Here is a 22,184-nt window from a genome sequence, read left to right as displayed (position 1 = left end):
TGAATATGCAGATCGTTTAGCTTATCAGGAAATGTGTGTGCAGTTGATTACAGTTGAACTGTGATTAAAAATAACTATCTAGTTTATAACATTGTTCAGTAAAAGGTTGATATCTTAAAACATTACAGTTCTTAGTAGATAAAAGTATCAACTTCTCTGTGTGTTTCTGAATGCTTCACAAAGTGAGCTTGAAGACTTGTGCTTGCAAAGAATTTGCAACCTTTCAAACTGTTCTTTGCCACACTAGTTGCAGAATGGATGACAACTCCTCCTGAGAAATGTTGTCTTGTGCCTGCATATAAGGCTTTAGTGTCTTAAACACAGTGTGAGTACTATGATGTTACTTCTACTGTACAAGATAGTGGGTTTTTTAGAAAGCAAATTTTTGTCTTCATGTATAATGCTATACTGATGATGGTTTCTGTCACTGCTTTTTACAGAACAATACACCATGTCTTCTGTTGTTTCATCAAAAGAAGATAAAATGTTGCCTGAAAAAGCAGATGAGAAACAACCTGAAAGTGAAAACAAAGCTGAAGAAAGTGATGAAGAGGAGGAAGAGGAGGAGGAAGAAGAAGAAGAAAAGGGTACTTACTTTTCCATCGAATAAGCTGTCCTTTAAAAGATGCCAATCTTACTGAATGCAGTCTCCTGTGATCTCAGCTAATTGTACGATTACAGTTCAGGATATTCCATGGTATATTTATCTCATGGGTCATAAATCACTTCCCAGTAGACTATAACAGGCAACACTAGAAACAGCAGTGCTTGTGTTCATCAGGGAAGGCTGAAGGAACTGTCAGCATTCTGGATTGCTATGGTAGGGTGGTATGTTGCTGTATAAACTTATAGATGATTACTCGAGGTAGTGTCATTTATCATATTGTTTGTATAAAAATACATATCCAAAAAGTATCTTTTGTACCTGTAACACTCTGAAGTTAATCCATGTTTCCAGAAAAGATAAAGTGGGAAATCTGTGCTATAGCTTTGGAAACAATACAGATGTCTTTGCTCAGCTACTGTAAATTAATTTACTGGGTACGAAAATTTAATTATATTGGAGAGGGGAATGTTCCATTTGACTAACTTTGTCAATAAAAGTCATGATGATATCCTAGGACAAGCAAGTGAGGCAGGTTGTATGATGTGGCATGTAATTGAAGAGGATACTCTTCAAGATGTGGTGAAGGAACTACTATGCAAAAATGTTAATTTCTGTCGTGAAATCTCTAGGCAGCTGTTTTGCAGATGGAAGCATCTGTGGAAATAGAGACTCAGTATGAATATGGAGTCACTGATGGTCTTCACTTCTTAAAAGAGCTGAAGTTTGCCTTTAGGAAAGGTAGTAGAAAGAGAAGTGATTTTGCTCTTTGGCAACAAGTAGAGTAATTAGAATTGGATTTTTAGAAACTACTCTTTCTTGTGATTGTTTTTGGCAGGTTCATATCCATTTTTGAGCATGTTCATACAGATTTTGAAGCTGCTCAGATGTTAAAGCCAGGGTAGCCCATCTGTTTACTGCTAAGGATAGTTTGGTTTGAGGTCAAGTATTGTAGTATGAAATATTTAGGTGAAACTTTAGGGTTTTCTCCTGAATATCGTTAGTGATGTCCAATGTATACATAAAACTTTCTAAATGTATTTATTACTAAGCGGTACCAGAATTACTGGGAACAATACTTTCATAGTATTTTTGCTGCTCTTGATGTGCCATACAGAGTGCTGCACTGTGTAGCCCTGCGAGTTGTAGTACAGTCCCACTGTCCTTGCCCTGCTTCTCATGCTGAGATGTCTGGGTTAAGTAGTGAAAGGAGAAAGTGTGTGCACACATGTTGGACCCTGTTTTTGACCATCTGGCGCTAATAACCTCCCCATGAGAGCTGAAGTGTGGCTGTGCATGTGGGGGCTGTGGTGTCCCAGGAAGAGACTATGCAAACAACCTCAGAAAGGCAGAGAAAGGAGAGAAGGATGTGTTTCTGAAAAATGCGTGGTGTTACAGTCTCCCCTGTGAGAAGAAATTCCCTTTAGCAAATGCCCAGCCTTGTCTTCAAAGTTAAGTTGTATGCAGGATGGTGGTAACAACTAGAGACTTCTCTAATTACATAATACAGCTCCATAGAATCCCATCAGTGTAATAACCAAAGGTTTGAAAGTATTAGGGTATCTACTTCCATCATTGACAATTTTTGGTTTGTCATTTCAAAGATTAAACCTGCCACTATAGATGAATTTGCTCACGTAATGAAGCTGTCTTTTGCAGAAAAGAGTCTCATTGTTGAAGGAAAAAGGGAGAAGAAGAAGGTAGACAGACTGACCATGCAAGTGTCCTCGTTGCAGAAAGAGCCTTTTACAATTACCCCAGGTAGGCTTGTCCTCTCGCAGAAGAATTGAGAGTGTTGGAAATTATATTGAAACCTCTGAAAAGATAAACTTATTAATTTGTTGTAGACAAGACCTAACTTAGGAGGCATGATCCATTTTAAAATAGCAATGCTGTTATATGAAAACTCTTACTCTGAAGCATCAACTTAAACTGTAAAAGTTATGTACTTGGAATAGGATTATCAGTACCTAACCACCACTAACAAAGGCAGGAACAGCTAGAACAGAAAGTCCTTGTACACTGATCTAGCTAGTATCAAGGAATATAGACTCTTAGGATGCCTAGTTAACAGGAAAAGGCCTGCTTAATGTTTGGCTGATTAGAATGTCTGATGCTATTCTGAAATAACTTACTTGCTTTTTAAAAAAACTTCTGTTGCTATAGATAAATATAAAAGTGATTAATAGAATGATTGCTTTTAACTGTTTCAGGAAAAGGACAAAAACTTTGTGAAATTGAAAGGATACAATTCTTTCTGAGTAAAAAGAAGACGGATGAACTTAGGAACCTGCACAAACTTCTCTACAACAGGCCAGGCACTGTAAGAACTTAAAATCAGTCTTGTATACATTTACTAGTTCTCATGCATGGTGAAAATATTTGTAGTAGAGTTGGTGGGGTTTTTTTACATTTGCACATGGATCTACTTCTTGTCATCTATTGCAATCAACACAATTAATGTTGCAGGACTAATTAAGCAAGCCCGTAATTTTTCTAGCTCTTGTAAACTGCCCTTTATGAAAATCCTGCTGAATTATAAGTCTACTTGCTTATAGCTTTTTGGTTGGTGGTTTTTTTTTTTATTCTGTAGTTTGTTGTGTTTTGTTTTTGTTTCATTTTTAATGAGAGGAGGGATGATTTACCTTATTAGCATGAGTTGGAAATAATTTATTGCTTACATTCCAAAAGTTGCTGATGTGCACCTATGATCAGAATCCTCCATGTAACTATTTTGTTCGACATAGCTTTTTCTTACTACATCTATTCCTTTTATATTTGAAACCTCTTAGTGGGGTTTACCTCCTTTATTTTGCACAAAGCAGTAGAAAGTAAACTATATTATATGTAAAAATTTAACAGTGTTTTTTGTCACATTTATCTAAGCCAATTAAAATATTAGTTAAAAACTGATAGGCTTGCTTTTATATTTAACGATGAAACTTAAAATAGCAAATCTTTCTTGGAGTTCTTTGTGTTAGTGATTGTACATTAAATGTCAGTGTAAATATGACCCATTATCCTTGCTAAGAGAAGTAAAATGAATATGGAGAAAATGAGGTAGGTGAAATGTTACTATTTCACTACACTTCCTGTATTTCTAGGAATTTGATTTTCATCTTTTTATGTATTTTTGGGAACTTCAACAGCCATCATGGAAACTAAGACTTGAATAGTACTGGTACAGATGCATGCTAGCAGCTTAGACCACTGCTGCAAATGCAGAGCTTGTTTACATGGTAAAGATTGATCTGTGGCCTCCAAGTATTCAGGAAAAGAAAAGTATATATTCACTGAAAATTACTTTTGTGAATTGTGCTATTTATTCAGAATGGCAGTAAACTAGACTAGAGAATTTCCGACTCGATATGTATTGAGTTTTGCCAACTTTTGTACTGTCCTGCAGGAGAATTAAGTTACTTTATAGGAAAGGTACAATGATAGAACCATGTAAGTTTCTGATTTAACTGGCTTCACTGGGGAAGTCATCAAACTGTGACCATTTACCCTTCACAAAACCAGTAACACTTTTCACTTGCCTTTGGGTGGGAGTACTTGGATTATCATTACCTCAGGGTCTATCTTTCCTGCTTTAGATTGCAGATCTGAGGCATAACTGATTTAAGAAGCTGTTGTTTATTGATTATGCAACATGCTACTTAGAAACTAACAATTCAGTGATAGTTATTATTAATAGTAATAATAAATAATCAGCTAATTATGCAACTATTTGCAATTTTGTAATTGTATGCAAGTAAAATAATCTTAAATTGATACTTAACACTCCTAAATTATGCTACTTAGACACAACTGCTGTTGAATTACAGCTTTCACCCTTTCCTCCCACACCCCTTTGGTTGCAATTCCATTCCCCCTTTTGCTCCCACATGTAGTCTTTTGGACATAGTCTTCTTAGAAAGTCAGTGTGGATTGTTGCAGTGTCTCAGTGCTTTGAGTCCAAAGATACAGGACTGTTTATTTACTAGGAAATACATGAATATGTTTTCATCCAAAGCTTTACTTAATCAGAATTGTAGGGAACTCAGAGTGCTTTTTAATTTAGTGACGATCAGATGTTTTCTTGTATGCACAGTCTATTTGTGCTCTGGATTGTAATTAACGTTTTTAGTAAAACATAATACATCTGCCAATTTTCTCTAGGTGCTGGGCAAAGCTCTTTGGAAAAGGATCTTAGCTTTGGTAAAATTATAAACTAATGGAGAAACACCAGGAACAAAAATTGTAGAGCTATTGAAAGTGAGTTCAAATTATAGTTGTTAGTTCTTCTTCTCAGAAGAATGAAAGATTTGGGGATATTTCTGAACTTCTTTTTGATAAAAGAAGATGGAGTGAAAATGAAGAACTTAAGTATGTTTGGAACCTGGACAGGAGCAATTTTCCCATTATAAAGGCCACTAAAATAAAGGTGTAATGTAAACTGCAGGTTTAATGTAAAAGATGTTAACTGGGTGGTACATAAATGCAAGAATTGGTCATGCTAAAGAAATAGTTCAAAAGTACAACAGTGGTTCTGTATAAGACTTCAGAAAAGCAAGTAAAGCAAATCTGCTATGGCAGATTATATAATAAAAATAAATTTCACTATTGTGTAACAAATTACATGGGGCGCAGCATGCAACAGGCTTCATATGATGATAGTCGTGCAAGCTTTTACAACATACTGTATGTTTATCTAAACAAGCTCGAAATGGCAGATGATTTTATCTAGTAAGTTACTTAAAAGGAGTTTTAAAATACCAAGATCACAATAACTTCATTGTTGTAGTTTGGCTGTCATGAGATAAATAAGGCATAATCCATATAAATTATAACTTAGAGTATATAAATTTTTGTTACGAGAAAATGAAAAGTTAACAGAGGTGATTGGATAAAATCTTTTTAACTACCTGCAATGAAAGTAATTTGTGTGTGTGCTCTAGGTTGCTTCCCTAAAGAAGAATGTGGGTCAGTTCAGCGGGTTCCCATTTGAAAAAGGAAGTGACCAATACAAAAAGAAGGAAGAAATGTTAAAGAGGTAACAATCTCTGTTGCTACTTACCACAGCTTGACTGACACTATACCCTCCTCATTACTTTCAAAGTGTTACTTCCATTTAAGTTTAAACAGCTGTGGCTGTTTAAAATTAGCTCAGTGCTCTAGGAATCACACAAACTGGTCTCTTAAGACAACTTGAAATGTATTAAAAAGAGCTAAATTGTTAACATTTTATTCACAGTTCTACAGTCCTGGCTTTAACTACTGCAGGCTTGTTACCAGATTCTTCTGCCAAGTGAGAGGAAAGCATTATTTCCCCAGGGCAAGTGTAGTGTTGCAAATATGTTGTGCTCTATTCATGGTGCAAACTTGGATCTTTCTGTGGCTCAAAACTTTGCTCCTTCAGAATCAAAGCCATTTCTGCTTATTGTGTAACATTGGGTCTTATTCCTAGAATTACAATTAGTCTAACAAAACTTTCTTGATTTTTTGACTGCACTGAAAGGGTTTTTACATGCCCTTATATATTTCTGCAGCAAGTTGTAACAAATAAAAGAATTAATAATTTCTGCACAATTGTGGTTTTGTTTTTAGTGTCAGTGGGAAAGCTTCCAGCATTTGGAATGTGCAAATCTTCATTCCTCATATACGCAGTTTTCCAGGAGTAGGGTTTGTCAAGTACATGTGAATCTACAAGACAAACTGTGATCTCAGGAAGGGGATTTGGATACTATTTACCCTTATCTGCAAGAGGCTGCAAAATAAAGTATTTTTTCACCTTTTTTTTTTTTTTTTGTTTTCCATATGAAAGAACTACTAGTTAAGTTTTTGTTGCCCTCCAATCCTCAGCAAATATTCTGGATGATGATTGTATTGTCACTCTTATACGAAATTACTGAGCTGTGTGTGCTTGTGTTACTGTGGTAAATAACTATGTATGAAACACCACTGGAGATTATTAATTTATTCTGTGTGGTTGGTTTCTGGCTACATTCTGCACTTGCATAGCATCATGTTCTGAAAACATTAAATAAGGTGAACAAAGGACAAAATTTATTTTGCAAAATATTACTGTCATGTTTATAAAATAAAAAGAATGAGATGAAATTCTTGTGTGGATTAGAGTTCTTAGATTTTTCTAAGTCTAAACTGATGGAAATTACTGTCTCAAAAGTTGTGTGCATTTATTTATTCCACACTTGAGCTGCATTTTAATGCTTCGTACATTGTTGTTACCTGTAGATGGACCTTAAGAGCATTATAAATGTGAAATGATTTGGGAGGGAGGTGATCTTTATTCTTTTTATATGTTAGTTCTAAGTTAAAATACAAGAACAAATGCCATGTGTAACATGAGTCAGAAGGAATTTTAGTTAAAGCAGCAACAGAACCATAAAATTCTAAATTCAGTATACAAAGTCTTGAAAGTGTGAAGCAGAAGTTTCAATGTTACGCAGCTTCTAAGTCTGTTAACAAGTGAAGTGGTTTTAACTGTATAGTATTACTGTGTTTTTAAAATGCAAGAGGCTCACTTTTGATTCTGCTGGAATACCTTACAAGTACTTAGCATTCAGTAAACAGGAAGCCTTTCTACAGATTAAGATGGCACATTTTTTTTTTTTTTTAATAAGGTTGTCTAGAAATACAGTTGAAAGATTTTACTCCATCACTGGAAGGATGATGGATGAACTATACTTCATCCCTCCCTGGGGCAGGGAGATGTGTCAAATCAAAAAAAGATTTCATGCTCCTATGCCCTAAAACATGAGAGAATAAAGTTCTGCCCCCTTAAAATTCTGAGTTCAAAGAAACAGTCTGAAATTAAATGCTACTTTGGAGAAGTTGTAGCCCACCATGAAATAGTTGCCCCGACTTTTTTAATAAACAGTGAAAAATAGTTTCCTTTGACTTTGAGAAATAATTACACCTGCAGAAAATTATCAGGCAATGACATCTGCTTTTAAGGCATCATTGTTCAATGAATGAAGAGGAAGGTATATAAGTTTTTGAGGGGAGGTAATAGAACAAGTAGGGTTTTCTTGTGTTTTTTGTGATTGTTTGTTCAAATCTCATTAAACTTGCAATCCAGTGTCATATCTCAGAAGATCTGACTTTTATCCGTGGAGAAAAAAAAAAAGGTGGAAAGACTGATAAAGCAGACCAAATAATCCAAGATCCTTTTGGAGGAAAGGGAGTGCATGTCAGAGTTTCTCTGACCTTCTGCCGTCATCATTGGTACTTGTGTAAAGGGGTAAGAAAACATTAAAAAAGAAGAGAGACCCCTTTGCTCCCTTGGAGTTCAAGTCTTGTATCCAAGATTGATTCTTTCCAGTGTGATAGATTAGGAGAGATTCTGGGGAAAATTTTATAACTTTTTTATATATCCTACTTTACACATACGGATTTGGAAATCTTGTTTTATTTTGCTCTATGTGGTGATTCTTTGCTTATCTATAGATAAGACTGGAAATGTAGACATTAATGTCTATTGTCAATTGCAGGCACAAACCATGTAGCAGCTTCTAGCAGTCAAATGTTGACTGTTTACGTAGGATGTAATACTGAATTTTTTTTTCTTCTTTGTCTCTTTTTTTTTTTTTAATGAAGATTCAGAAATGCGATGTTGAAAAGTATCTGTGAAGTTCTTGACTTGGAAAGATCAGGAGTTAATAGCGAGCTGGTAACCAGAATCTTAAACTTCTTAATGCACCCAAAATCTTCAGGCAAGGTGAGATGCAGATTATTATACTTGCTTTTATAGCACCGTTCTGCTGAAAAACGCAGCTGTCTCAGTTCCTTAGTATTTCCTTGTTAACAGTGACAATACAATTACTGTCCTAACTTACTGAAGTAGTAATGGGTTTTTGAAAGAAACCTCTACTCCTGCAGGCATCCATAGTGGGTTGAGACTTACATAGAAAATGTGCTTACATGTAACTGTACCCGTTACAGACTATTAGCACACAAAAGTGTATGTGGTTAACACATGATGCTAATTAGAGATACCCATACTCAGATATCATAAGTAACTTCTGTTTTGTGGGTGAATTGGACATAATATGCAAGCAGAAAAGAAAAACAGGGGAAGAAGGGTGTCAGTGCAGGGAAATAAAACACGAAAAGACAGAAAGATAAGCTGTTAGACTGTGATGGTTTGAAACTGTCTTTTTAATTTTTCCTTGCAAAGTTCAAGCAAGGAACTTGCAATTTGTATATGCTACAAATTGGCAAATGTATTTAATCACATTTGGTCACCACAAAATTGAGTTTATTGCAAGGCTAGGAAAACTTCCTTTAATTAGTATATGCTAGTGTGTGAGATTAACCAAGAGTTCTAAATGCTACTATTAATGTTGGCATTGAGGTTTTAATCTAAAATCAGTATTTAAATAGTTAGACCGTTGTTTAGAAAATAATTATTCCCAGCAAACATTGGTAACTGATGTGAACAAGGAGTTTGCACACTGCCTTGGGGACACTGGTACTTAGTGACACCAAAATGCAGTTTTGCATAACACATAGCCAAATGCCTGCTTTTAAGCCTTCAGAAGGATTGTCAGCCTGTATGCTGCCAGAAGACAAAAACCTTGCTTTTAGGGGTTGGGGGAGCATAGGTAGATAATAGATTCCTTCTAGATTGTCTTTCTTGCTTTCCTTGCCTAACCCCTAAACTTGGAAGATTTGTTTTTATTAGGGGAGTAGAAGGGGTACTTAGCTTAGAACTCAAATTTCATTTTATTCAGCTCCACCTCTGTAATGAATTTCTGCTTACTGCAAAATGTACTAATGCATGCAATAAGCCTGGATTTTGTTATCAAGACTTAGAGACTTATATGTTTGTTTGCTACTTTTTCTCATGTGATTTGAATGAATTGACATTTTTAAAATTCACTTCTGGTTTTCTTCTTGGATGGCACACATCCCTGACTTACAGCCTTTGCCAAAGTCCAAGAAAACACCAAGCAAAGGTGGCAAAAAAGAACGCAGTAGCACTGGAACAACAAGAAAAGCAAAACGCACCAAGTGCCCAGAGATCTTATCAGATGAATCCAGTAGTGAAGAAGATGAAAAGAAGGAAAAGGATGACTCTTCAGAAGAGAAAGAAAGTGAGGATGAGGTAATGAGGTGCTTTGGTTTGTTGTTTTTTGTTGGTTTTCTTTTTTTTAGCCCTACACTGGAAAAAAAATTGTTTGCAGTTTGTCGATATGTGGTTGTTATTGATTGGTAGTTCTTGGAATAGAGCAAGTTGAGTGGTAAGTGATACTTAACTGAAGGAATGTTTTGAAAGGAAAGGGTCTATATCTGCAATTTACAAGAGATTTGCATAATTTCTTAGTGCATTATAGTTAGACAATCAGTAACAAAAGGCAAAGGTTCTGACTCTTGGAGATAAGACAGCATTTACAAATAAAATTTTTGACACCCTTTAACATAGTACATGTGTGTCATGGGTTGAGTTGAATCTGATGATGATATTCTATACCACACTGCTGTTGTGCCAGCTTCAAAATGAAAGTTGGCTGGACCAAAGTATCATGGGACTTGAAGTTCAGATTGTAATGTGGTAGGCTTCCTATTATGGTTGCTGCTTCTGGTTTCTGGGTTTGAGGTGTTGGTCTTTTCCACTGGACTGTTTTCTGCGTTCTTGGGTGGGGGGAACTTTTATCACTGGCTTCTGCTTCTGCGTTTTGCTGGGTATTTTTTACAGATAGGCTAAGGAAATTGTACATTGTATAATTTCCAGTAAAACTCTTTATCTCAATCCAGAGGGTTTTTTTTGGTGTTACTTTCCCTCCCATCTGTGTGGGGGGAAAAGGGGGTTGTGTGAGCAGATTGTGTTAACCCAGGGCAAAGTGGAAGGACACCTAGGCAGTATATCTGCTTTGCTGCCCCAGCTCCACTGGAGTCTTAGGCTTGGAGTGGTTGGAGTCCTCAGAAGTGTTTCTGTCTTGATTTCAACTCTTTATTTAAACAATAAATACAACAGAAAATCTTATGGTTACCTGGAAGCAGAAGATACCTGAAATATTTTTGTGTGCTGCAGGAGCATAATTTTATAAACTGAAATGTGGATGCCAGGTTTAACTTCTGACTTTGTGGCTGGTGATGGAGCCTTAGCAGAAATTCGACAGCTGAAAATTTAGAAGCTACAAACATTTATCTGGACATGAGCTGATCCTTGAGTGTATTTTCTGAATTTCACCACTCAGTCTTTATCCTTTGTGTAACACTGCAGAGTAAGTGCAACTAACTGAGCTAAGACGATATAAATAAACATAATCTTGTTTGTTAAATACTGGTTTCATTAGTTGCACCAAGTAGTAATGGGATAAGCAGTTAAAAGTTATATGGACTAATCCAAATTGCTTAGATCTGAGAGTTTGCTCAGTTGGCTACACTGCTATTTTAAATATAAATTGAAATTGTGAACTCAGTAAGTACTGTCAATTAGTTTGTTTCATTTTCTTTCTCTGAAGTATGGTTTATACCTGCCCAATGTTCCCTGTTTGTTTCTGTGAGGAAACCTTTCAGCCGTGTCAGAAACTATCTAAAGATTTTTTTGTTAAGCATGCATTTTAGTTGTATCAAAATTGCAGTGCACTGATATGTGTATACCAGACGTATTAAGGTTCCAAATTCCTTCTGTTGGTGTTGACTTAATGCAGTGCTTTTTTGAGTTTGCTAGTTGCAGTAATAGGCCAAATTATGGATTAGGTAATGTAGTTCTCCTTAACTAATACAAAAAGAATTAGCTGCTTGTAGTCTTGGAAAGTAATACAAAGCATGTACTTTTTAAAAGGAACACCTTTGAAGTGTTTTTGTAAGTTAAGTATAAGTAATTATGAGTGGAAAGTTGTAGAACAGCCAAACTACTGGTATCATCAAAAAGTTCTAGCTGTTTGAGCTTAAGAATCTATTTCGATGGATAATGATAAATTTAGAGGAATGTGGGAATACTCTTTGTGGGCATATTGTCTCTATGGTGTAGTGGTAGAAAATACTGATAAAATACAGTAATTAAATTTGCTGATTTAGTTTGTATTGACAGAATAAATTTCCATTGTGGAAAGGACAATATGGATTGTTCAGGTAGAAAATATCATTTTAATCTTCCAATTTCTTCTTTGTAGCCTCCTAGAAAAGCTTCTAAAAGAGAAAAACCTAAAAAGGTGACTTCCAAAACCAAGAAAGCTGTGAAGGGTGCAAATGTGAAGAAGGCAGATAGCAGCACTACTAAAAAAAATCAGAACAGCTCCAGAAAAGGTAAATGCTTTAAATCTTTCATCATACGTTGTCCTGTAGCTTAGCTGGCATGCTTATTAGAAAGCAGACTTGGGCACCTAGTCATGAAAGAAAATAGAATTTGGGCAATTGATGCCTGCTACTTGATGTTTATTTGCAATATTTGAAAAAATTTTTCGTTTGGGTGTACTTCATGTACATGTATTTTATTTGCATATAAACTGTAAGATCAGGCTAGTTCTTCCATATGCTGGAAGAATGTTAACAAAATTCTGTTGGTGACTTTGTGTCTTTCATTCAGCAGCTTGTTGTTGTTAAAATAGACATGTCTTCTACATACATCCTGTTGCTATTGGATTCCTCATATCTGATGATATGCATAGAAGGTATACATACATTGAGTTTCTTGATGCCTCTGTAAAGACAGTAGCAGTGTAGGTCAGGACAGACTGGTTTCTTTCTAAGCAGCTTTGCAGAAAAGGACCTGGGTAGGGGTAGGCAGTTCTTGCAAACAAGTTGAACTCGGTTCAGCACTGTGCCCTTGTGATTAGGAGCACTGGCAGCACTCTGGGTGGCTTCAGCAACTGTGTAGCCAGCAGGTTGAGGGAAGTGGTAATTATTTCTATTAGCGCTTGTGAGCCGCCTTGGGAGTACCATGTCCAGCTTTGAGCTCTCTGGTACAAAACAGGTGAGGAGATGCTGGACTGAGTGCAGGGCAAGATCACCAAGATAGTCAGGGGACTGGAGCACACAATGTAGGAGAGGAGATGGAGAGCTGGGCTGGTTGAGCCTTCAGAAGAGACAGAGTGAGGGGGATCCTCCTGCATTCTGCAACTGCCAAAGGCGAGAGTATGAGGAAGGCAGGACCAGGCTGTGTTTGGAGGTACACAGATAGAGGATGGAGGCAGCAGGCACAATCTGCCACCAGGGAAATTGCAATTGCTTGTTAGGGGAAGGAAAGCTTCACCATGAGAGTGGTGGTCAGACAGAAACAGGGCATGGAGCAGTTGTGGAATCCCTGTTGTTAGAGGTGTTCAGAACTCAGCCTGGCAAGGCCCTGAGCAACCATCTCCATGCTGGCCCTGTTCTGAATAGCAACTTAAAGCAGATGATCTCAGGAGGTCCTTTCCCACCTGAAATTCTCTGGCACTCTGAGATAACAGCTATATCTCTGTCACAATTGTAGTATGACTTACTAATGCATCATGTATCCGTACTGCAAGCATACTTTATTTAATGTTAGCATTGCTGGATGTATGCTATAGCACAGACATCAGGTTAATTACTTTTCTTGTCAGGGTATTAAGAAAAGGAATGGTTAAGATGGTTAGGCACAGAATTTTGTTAAACTTCGTTCATAGGTTTATTTATCAGCAGAGTAAACAGGCCTCTGCTGAACTCAGTGTATTTTCAGATTGGCTGCTGGCAGTACTCACATGGCTGACTTTGTGTGTGTGTATGCTTTTTGTCATTAATATACATTGAAGTATATCTCCTTTTTAACGTTCAGTATGTGTTTTGCATATATGTTATGTAATATATTTGTAATTTCTCCCCCTGCATTTCTGTTTTGAGTGTTTACTGTACAAAAATCAAAATATTAAGTAAGTCTTTCTGTAATCTCCTTAGCTAGATTGTTTGGCACCTGCTCTGAATTTTATCGTGTTGGCAGTAGAGGAAATGAGTGGATGTTGGAGTTGTTCAGTCTAATTTTTTAGATTGTGTATATGTGCCTCTTCACTTCCTTTCTGATTATCTTCATCTGTTGTCATGATGTTTCTGATTGTGTGCTCAGTAATACAGCACGGCAAAAATCACAAAATCCTAGTGCCCTGCACTGCCAGCGTAAGGGAGTTGAAATGCCCTTTTTAAAGCAAGTAAATACATTTTTAAGGGCTATAATGTTTCCGTTTAGAATTGTGGTAATTAATCTGTCAAGCAAAAATGTTTTATCTGTCCCATGCTTTCTAAAGTATATATTGATTTGTAAGCAAATATCAAAAGTCTTTTATTCTTTATATTTAGAAAGTGAATCTGATGATAGTTCAGATGATGAGCCTTTAATTAAAAAGCTGAAGAAACCACCTACAGATGAAGAAATTAAGGAAACTGTCAAGAACTTGTTGGCCAGTGCAAACTTGGAGGAGGTCACAATGAAACAAATTTGCAAGAAGGTAAGCAAATAGTTTTTTGCAGTCTCTTTTTGTGCAGTGGGTTGCCTGTGAACTGACTTTTGCCATCATTTCAGAAATGCAGGCTTGCATTCTGCACAGTGATTCCAGAAACAAAGTAGTTTGGCATTGATTTATTCACTTTATAACAGTTATAACAAGGATAGCTTTAATCCTTAGATATGCAACGCTGATACCCAACACTAGAAGGGAAATCTCCAAAGAACAATTAGCTACATGAAAAGCAGCAATATTACCTCCAAAACAACAGATGTTGAGACAGTGCAGCAGCTTGCTCCTGTCAAAAGGGGAGGGCTGTGTGCTGTCTTCTGTATGCTTTGCCTGCTCACTGCCCCATTAGTTGACAAGTGCCAGGAAAGGACCATGTGGTCAGAAAAGGGAAGGGAGGGGAAAGGTGACCAAAACACAGACAATACTGTTACTTTGGTGGTTTTGACCGTCTGTTAATTCTTGTGTTTGTTTACCTGGTACTTCCAAGAAGTTGTCTTGCGAAAATTAAACTAGAAGTTACGAGAAAACTGTTTATATTCTGTACAAACCTTTTCATCATGTTCATAGTCATTCTAGTAGTATACTGAAATAAAATACTCTGCATCAGTTGTCAGTGTTTGCATCTGTTTCTTGTTTTGTCTTCTCTCAGTTAACCAAAGAATATAGAACAGTACTGAAATATGTTGACTCATCTATCAGTCAATTGAAACTATCGCAATTTTACTTAACTACCAAAAAGAAGAACCTTAGAATTTGATACTTGTTTGGCTTGCTGCTCAAATTCAGGGGCATCTGACTACTTAAAGAGCACTGAAGACAAACATTAGAGAGGTTCTATTTGGTTGACACTTCCAGTTTGTTGATGTGGAGAAAAAAGAAAAACACCATGAAATGAATAGGAATACATGTATTTAAATATTCTGTGGACAAAATAAGGATGGGAAAAGGAGCTTGACTTTTTCCATAATTAGTAAGGGCATTTTGGCTGTTGTAGTACTGTAAGTATACCACACCACTTTTTGTCTCAAATTCATATAAATTCCTTTTATTCATACAATACATTGAATCATTGAATTAAAGTAATTTGAGGTTTGTTTGTTTTTCACTTTTTTTTTTTTGTTTAGGTGTATGAAAACTATCCTAGTTATGATTTGTCGGACAGGAAAGACTTCATTAAAGAAACAGTCAAAGAGGTAAAGACTTTATCATTTAGAAAACATTTGGGGTCATTTGGGTGTTTTTTAGCTTTGGCCTGTTAGTGGCACGGCATCCTGCTACACAGAAGGCTAGAAAAATTAGAGTAGTATTGTGAGCTTAGTGCTTATATAAACCTTAACTCTGGCTCTGATTTATTTTTATTTTGTATCTCATTTTCAAAACTAATTACTTCAGGCTCCTGGTATCACAGTAACATCACTGCCTTTGAGTTTGCTGCACTCAAGGTTAAGTCTGCACTAATGTACTCATGACAAAGGGTTTATTGTCCAGTCTGCAGCCTGTCATTTGTTTAAAAATAAATAAAAAATCAATTCCAGTTTAATTAATTTTGCTTGCCCCACAACTAAAAATGGAACTATAGAAGTAAGGATCACTTAGTGGAGTTAATAAAATAACTTTTCTTTCTCTTGTAGTTTCATTTGCAGAAGTTGGTATATGGCTATCGAGAAATAGTTATGTGTGTATGTGTTTCTTAGGGTGACGGGTTGGATTCGATGATCTTTGAGGTCTCTTCCAGCCTTCTTGATTCTATGATTCTATGATCAGCAATGGCTTGAGGGAGCGATTTGTCTGCTGTAGGGATGTTCTTGTGTTTTTGTGATAGCAGAAACAGTGTATTTTCTTGATAGTCTGCAGAAGGAGAGGCTGTATGTAATGGGATTGAGAGAAAGGAGAAAACTAATACACGTCTCTTTTCAGTTGATTTCATGATCTGGTTTGACTGTGGGAAATGAAGATTCCTGGTTTTTTTGTGTTCCCATGGATTTGAAGATCTGATAGGCACCAGCAAAACGAATGTGTCTTACTTTTGTGGTATTTAGTCAGAGCTGATTCTGCTGATCTAATGTTAAGATTGTTGATGTAAATTGCTTTGTGTTTTGGTTGTTTTTTTTTTCCTGTAAAACTGCATTTGATGCAGTTTGTAGTTGAACATACTTAGGTTTTGTGCATGGCAATAAATGTTCCATTTTTTTAATAGGTTTTGTACATTTTGAATTGCTTTGTATAACTAGATTTATTAGAACCATCATAGCTTTTTAGTGTGGATTGCTATTTTCCAGATTTTAAAATGAAGTTAAGATGATAGCTGCTTATCTGCGCATATACATGCAGAGACTGGAATATTGCAGTATTGGTTACAAAGGTATTTAGAATACATATCTATTCTGAAAACAACAAGAGTTAGTTACATGTTAATGTCTTATATTCTGATACCTTTTACATCTGCAGAATTATTGTAAATCCAGATTACTGTCTTGCATGTGTAGGCACTGAGAGAACTGTCAAAGCATGGTAACTAATTGGCATATAGATACTATTTTTGTACTTTTAAAAGGCTTTCTGTTGTGTATATAAAGTTATTTCAGATTTCTTTTGTGCAAATCAGTTTTTTTTAATTTTGTTATGTTTGAATTTATGACATGAAATGTCAATGTTCAGCAGTGAAGCTGTGATGAAGAGTGGTATGCAGAAGTTTCATGAAACCACAAATGAGTTGAGGTTTTACAATGTTAGTCCCATCTTGTACAGAAACTATAGTTTTATACTTAAGCTTTTCAACATTTAACTTTGTAAAAAAAAAAAACAAAAAGAAAAAAAAGGGTACAGATGCATTTGTTTTAATGGCTTGATACAGTAAATGAAGTCTCTCCAAAAACTTTAGGAAAACTTCTGAAGTTTACTTTTCAAAATATCTTTTACTTCATTGTCCTGACTAGCTGGCCTAGCATCTCAGAAGTGGGTATCCAAGATGTACAGCCAGGAGGCTTGATAGTTTTGGAAGTCCACATCAGGCTTCCAAATGGGGGCAGCACTGACATGTGGTTAAGCTCTTATTCATATGAGAGAGTTCTGAAACTGAGCCTTGGTGCCTCAAGATGGACAATGGTAGTTTCAAGCCTGCAGTCTTGAATTTTAGCCCATAGCTTTTCAGATCAAACTCTTTGCATAATGTTTTGCTGTTTAGGTTTCTGTTCTGTATACGCCTTCTTGATAATATGGAAGTTCCTACACTAAAAATGATAAAACTAATAGTTGCCAAAGTATGGGCTGCCATTAATGCCACGAGCACAGAACCCCTCTGATTATAGTATTGCTGGAAAGACAAAGCATAATTTTTTTAATTTTATTATTGTACAGTTGAGAAATAAGAATTCATAAATGATCTAAATTCTGTAAATGTTCAGCCACTTAGACTATTAATCTTCACACACTTTTGCAATTTCTTTGCGTGTAATCATTTATAATATGGCTGAATGTAATGGATTCTTTTTTATTATTAAATAAATGTCTTTCACAAAAATGTAAATAAATTTTGATCTAATACTTGCTTACATGTATAGTAAAAAAAAACAATCTATATGGAAACAAGGTTGTTGTCTTTATCTCATCTGGTAATCAGTCTATTCAAGCCAGATTTAGCAGCTTTCTCTACTTTAAATGATACTGTTGCTGAAATGCATGTCCTTGTACCAGGGTAAAGGTACAGCAGACTTGTTCAAGTGGGTTCAGAGGAGAGCCATGAAGATGATCAGGGAACTGAGCACTTCTGTGCAGACAGGCTGAGAGAGTTGGGGATGCTCAGCATGGAAGAGAAGGTGGCTCTAGGGAGACCTTATTGTGGCCTTCCAGTACTTAAAGGGGGTCTACAGAAAAGATGGGGAGGAACTCTTCATCAGGAAGTGTAGTGCTAGGATGAGGGGTGATGGTTTTAAACTGAAAGAAGGTAGATCTAGATCAGATATTGGGAGGAAATTTTTCATAGTGAGAGTGAGGAGGTACTGGAACAGGTTGCCCAAGAGAAGTTGTAGATAGCCCCCTCTCTTGAAGTGTTCAAGGCCAGGCTGGATGGACTTTGAGTAACCTGGTCTACTAAAAGGTGTCTCTGCCCAGGGCAGGGGGCTGGGGGGAGCTGGAAATAGATGATTTTTAAGATGCCTTCCAACACAAACCATTTTATGATTCTATGACTTAAGATATAAAGTGATACTGGTTTGCGGGGTTTGTTTGTAGTTTTTGTGTGTTTTTTCTTTTTTTTCAATTTCCTCAGCTATCCTAACATAAAGAACACTTTCTAATTTGAAATTAAAAGCATCAGAAGTGTCCAAGTCCTGCTTAAAAGCAGAAAGTTACTTCTGTCAAGTTTTGCTGGGGTTTTGGATGGATTTTCTACAAATACTTGAACTCCCTTATGATATTTCTGTAAATACACTGGTCTGTTTTCATTCTGTGGATCAGGAAGCATTTTTAAGATGAGTGACTCCCAAGTATAAATTTTCTTTTCTTTTTTTTTTTTTTTATAAAAGGATAGTGTACTTTATATACACATTACCTGCCACTTTGGAATTGCAGAGATGGAATGGAAATTAACTCTGCATCCTTCAAATACTGTAAATCTCTTAACCACAAGCCAGTGTAGTCCTCAACAGAGAAGAAATGTCTGAGCTGTTTCCCCATTAATCCATACCATTGCAATTCTTTGTGCACCTGACGGAAAGCTTGCAAGTCTACTGAAAGGTAAGTAAAAGGTCTGCTTGTCCTGATGCTAAAGGATTAAAAACACAACTGATCAGGGCTCTCAATCTGTATAGTCATGTTCATAAAACCCAGAGACTGGTTAACTGGATAAAAGATAACTGAATAAAGTGTTCAGGCATATGCTTTCCAGATGACTATGTCCTGACCCCATTGTATTCTAGAAAAATAGTGCTAACATCTTGATTGGATTGCTTACAGCATAATTCCTATACTCTAGTGTTTTGGTTCTGTTTAGTGTTCAGTATTTTGGTCAATAACCTGCAAAACCATTCAGATTAATCTGAACGACTTATATAAACAACTGCTCTTATGAGTGAGCTTGGCACTTCAGGTAACAAAGTATGGGTCCTGTAGGAGAAGGACGATGGAAAGGCCTAGGTGGGGAAAGAGATGAGTGGAAATTTTGGGTGAAGTTACCTGTCTTAATAGGTAAGTTGGAGTTACGTGGTAACCCATGCTATAATGCTCAGGCATATCTAACCAAGACAAAATTAGGACAGCACAACTAAGTGCCATCCCGCTTTATTCTAGAAGGTTTAGACTAACAGCCTTCTTGGACCTGAGCAGGCCACTTAACAGCATGTGTTCTTTCTGCATTATCCTGTTGCAAGGCACATGACAAAGCAAGATCTATGCATGTTGAGTTTAGATTAGCCACAACAAAGATGGATTTAAAAATAACTCTTCGGGAAGCCAGTGCTTAATCTGGACAAATAATGTCCCTGAGAGCCAGTGTTGTGATTTCAGTTAGGTTTATTGCTGTTTCACAGAGGGTGTCTTGTGACCACTTTAGTAGATCTAATTATTCCTGTTTCCAAATCAGAATGTTGACTACAATCAAGTAGTTTTGACTGAGCCAGATGAAGCATTCTTGAAATGACTTCTGGTGGTAGTCATTGTTACTTAAATTCTTACTCTTTAAAGAGAACAGAGGAGAAAACTGAGGCACCAGAATACTTTCTGAAGACTTGAAAAAAAAGAAATTTAGTAGCAGGAATGTTTTATTTGCTGAAAAATGTCAAGAAACAGTCTGAATGCTGACAAGTGTGATAATTTCCCTCTGCAGAGAAATCTCTCATGCCTTTTGAGTTGGGAAAAGTTTATTAATGCAAGTAGCTGGAAGCTGTAGATCTAAACGTTTATCCAGACGGGCCTTGACTTGCAGGAAAAGTGGGATGACAACTCATAAAGGTCAACAAAAAAAGATGCAGCATCCTGCTTCTGGTATGGAATAACCTTCTACAACACTGCATGTAAAGACAGACTGGTCTCTTTCTAAGCAGCTTTGCAGAAAAGGACCTGGGTAGGGGTAGGCAGTTCTTGCAAACAAGTTGAACTCAGTTCAGCACTGTGCCCTTGTGATTAGGAGCACTGGCAGCACTCTGGGTGGCTTCAGCAACTGTGTAGCCAGCAGGTTGAGGGAAGTGGTAATTATTTCTATTAGCGCTTGTGAGCCGCCTTGGGAGTACCATGTCCAGCTTTGAGCTCTCTGGTACAAAACAGGTGAGGAGATGCTGGACTGAGTGCAGGGCAAGATCACCAAGATAGTCAGGGGACTGGAGCACACAATGTAGGAGAGGAGATGGAGAGCTGGGCTGGTTGAGCCTTCAGAAGAGACAGAGTGAGGGGGATCCTCCTGCATTCTGCAACTGCCAAAGGCGAGAGTATGAGGAAGGCAGGACCAGGCTGTGTTTGGAGGTACACAGATAGGGGATGGAGGCAGCAGGCACAATCTGCCACCAGGGAAATTGCAATTGCTTGTTAGGGGAAGGAAAGCTTCATCATGAGAGTGGTGGTCAGACAGAAACAGGGCATGGAGCAGTTGTGGAATCCCTGTTGTTGGAGGTGTTCAGAACTCAGCCTGGCAGGGCCCTGAGCAACCATCTCCATGCTGGCCCTGTTCTGAATAGCAACTTAAACCAGATGATCTCCAGAGGTCCTGGGGATAAGAGGACTGTAGCGTTACATAACTTCACATGCCTTTTCACCTGACCTTGTTCAATAGACTATGTTCAGTTGCAGCTCACTACTTCTTTTATTTCTGACCTCAGTTTTGAACAGCTGAGCTAAAAGAAAGGGGAAAAAAAAATCCCTCCCACTGTTTTCTTGAGGGACTGTTATTCTTTAAGGGAGTGTGATGAAATCATATTTCTACTTTCAACAAAAAAAACACTACAAAATCCAAAACATGAGTATCCTGTGGATACTTTCCAGTTTTATTCTGCTGCCATAACATAGTCACACAGAAGAAGTGTAACAGATCATGCTCTGCATTCAAATATTTTTGGTAACATTTAAACAAATCTACTCAAAACATTTCCCAGTTCTTTGTTTGCAGGGAATAAATTAAACACAAAAGAAAAAACACATACATGCTTGAAATTAACTTTAACATAAGTATTAAATATATTTTGGGGGAATAATTAAAGAGTGAAGTCTCAGAACCAGCCTGATGTTCTTACACATTTCAAATGAATGTAAATTAAAATGGAACATAATTATTTTATTTACTCCTCAAACTTAAGTGCAGCACAACACAGTTTTAAAGTGCCCTGGCACCAAAATAATATACAAGTAATAAACTAGGCCATTGGTAAATTTATCATTGGTTATCCTTTCTTTTTTTAAATGCTATAAGAATTGTGCAGAAGCTAAAGCCAAATGTGACTGTATTTGCTTACATCCATCTCTATCCTCTAAAATATAGCATTTATCTCCCTGCAAAGCTGTAGATGGATTTAAAACCCTAAGCACAAATTAACAGGAGGGAAGCATATGCCTAAAACTGGACTTCAGAAATGAATGCTGAGCTAAACTTCCCAGACAGTTCTTACCCAAATTGGCATGTGTTTCTTTGCTGTTATTGAGCTGACTGAAGTTTTGACCAAGGTCAGCTGCAACAGCCATTGAATATAATGTTTTAGCATTATGGCAATAAGCTCTTTTCTCACCTTCAGAAGCTCCTTTCCTAATATTGTCAGATAGGATAAATTGGCCAAGAAACTTGGAATTTAAACATATGCAGCTCTCAATCTTTCCTAGTTACGATCTAAGTTAGCCTATAATACATGGAATTAGCAAAGTGCAAATGATTACCAAAAGCAAAATCTGATGCATGATCATCTTTTATCAGAGGTTTTTGTCTTGATTCTTACAGCCTTTAAAATTACAGTACTTGGAAATATTTTAAAACTGTACATACTAGCATTTATGTAGAGGAAAATTAGGAACAGTTACACTTTTCCTATTCATTTATATAATTCAGCTTTAAGAAGCAGAACAGAATATATATATATGAAAAACATCTAGTTATATAAACATCTTCACCTTGTAAATTTGCGATTAAATAAAGGTATTTAACAATATCATAGCTACTCAAGAACCAAAATATTCGGTATTTAAAA

General features: G+C 36.7%; 1 protein-coding gene across 1 annotated transcript; it reads left to right on the top strand.

The window, feature by feature from the left end:
* The first annotated feature begins 313 nt into the window (after window positions 1-313).
* On the top strand, window positions 314-15,907 carry DEK (DEK proto-oncogene). The gene is made up of 11 exons (XM_054381791.1): window positions 314-325; window positions 441-587; window positions 2,264-2,365; window positions 2,818-2,927; window positions 5,545-5,639; window positions 8,207-8,327; window positions 9,534-9,716; window positions 11,731-11,863; window positions 13,868-14,016; window positions 15,150-15,220; window positions 15,901-15,907. The coding sequence occupies exons 2-11, from the start codon at window positions 452-454 to the stop codon at window positions 15,905-15,907; spliced, it is 1,107 nt and encodes a 368-aa protein (XP_054237766.1). The 5' UTR covers window positions 314-325; window positions 441-451.
* The last annotated feature ends 6,277 nt before the right edge of the window (window positions 15,908-22,184 follow it).

This window comes from Indicator indicator, chromosome 6 (genome assembly GCF_027791375.1).
Source record: "Indicator indicator isolate 239-I01 chromosome 6, UM_Iind_1.1, whole genome shotgun sequence".
NCBI classification, from domain to species: domain Eukaryota; kingdom Metazoa; phylum Chordata; class Aves; order Piciformes; family Indicatoridae; genus Indicator; species Indicator indicator.
Note: the sequence above shows the minus strand (reverse complement) of the source record. Positions and strands in the feature narration are given on the sequence as shown.

What these genes read in the sequence shown, in the direction of transcription:
- DEK (XM_054381791.1), top strand. Translation starts at nt 452, where the DNA reads ATGTCTTCTGTTGTTTCATCAAAAGAAGATAAAATGTTGCCTGAAAAA. An exon ending in GGAAGAAGAAGAAGAAAAGG is followed by an intron (nt 588 to 2,263) that starts GTACTTACTTTT and finishes TGTCTTTTGCAG; the next exon opens with AAAAGAGTCTCATTGTTGAA. An exon ending in GCCTTTTACAATTACCCCAG is followed by an intron (nt 2,366 to 2,817) that starts GTAGGCTTGTCC and finishes TAACTGTTTCAG; the next exon opens with GAAAAGGACAAAAACTTTGT.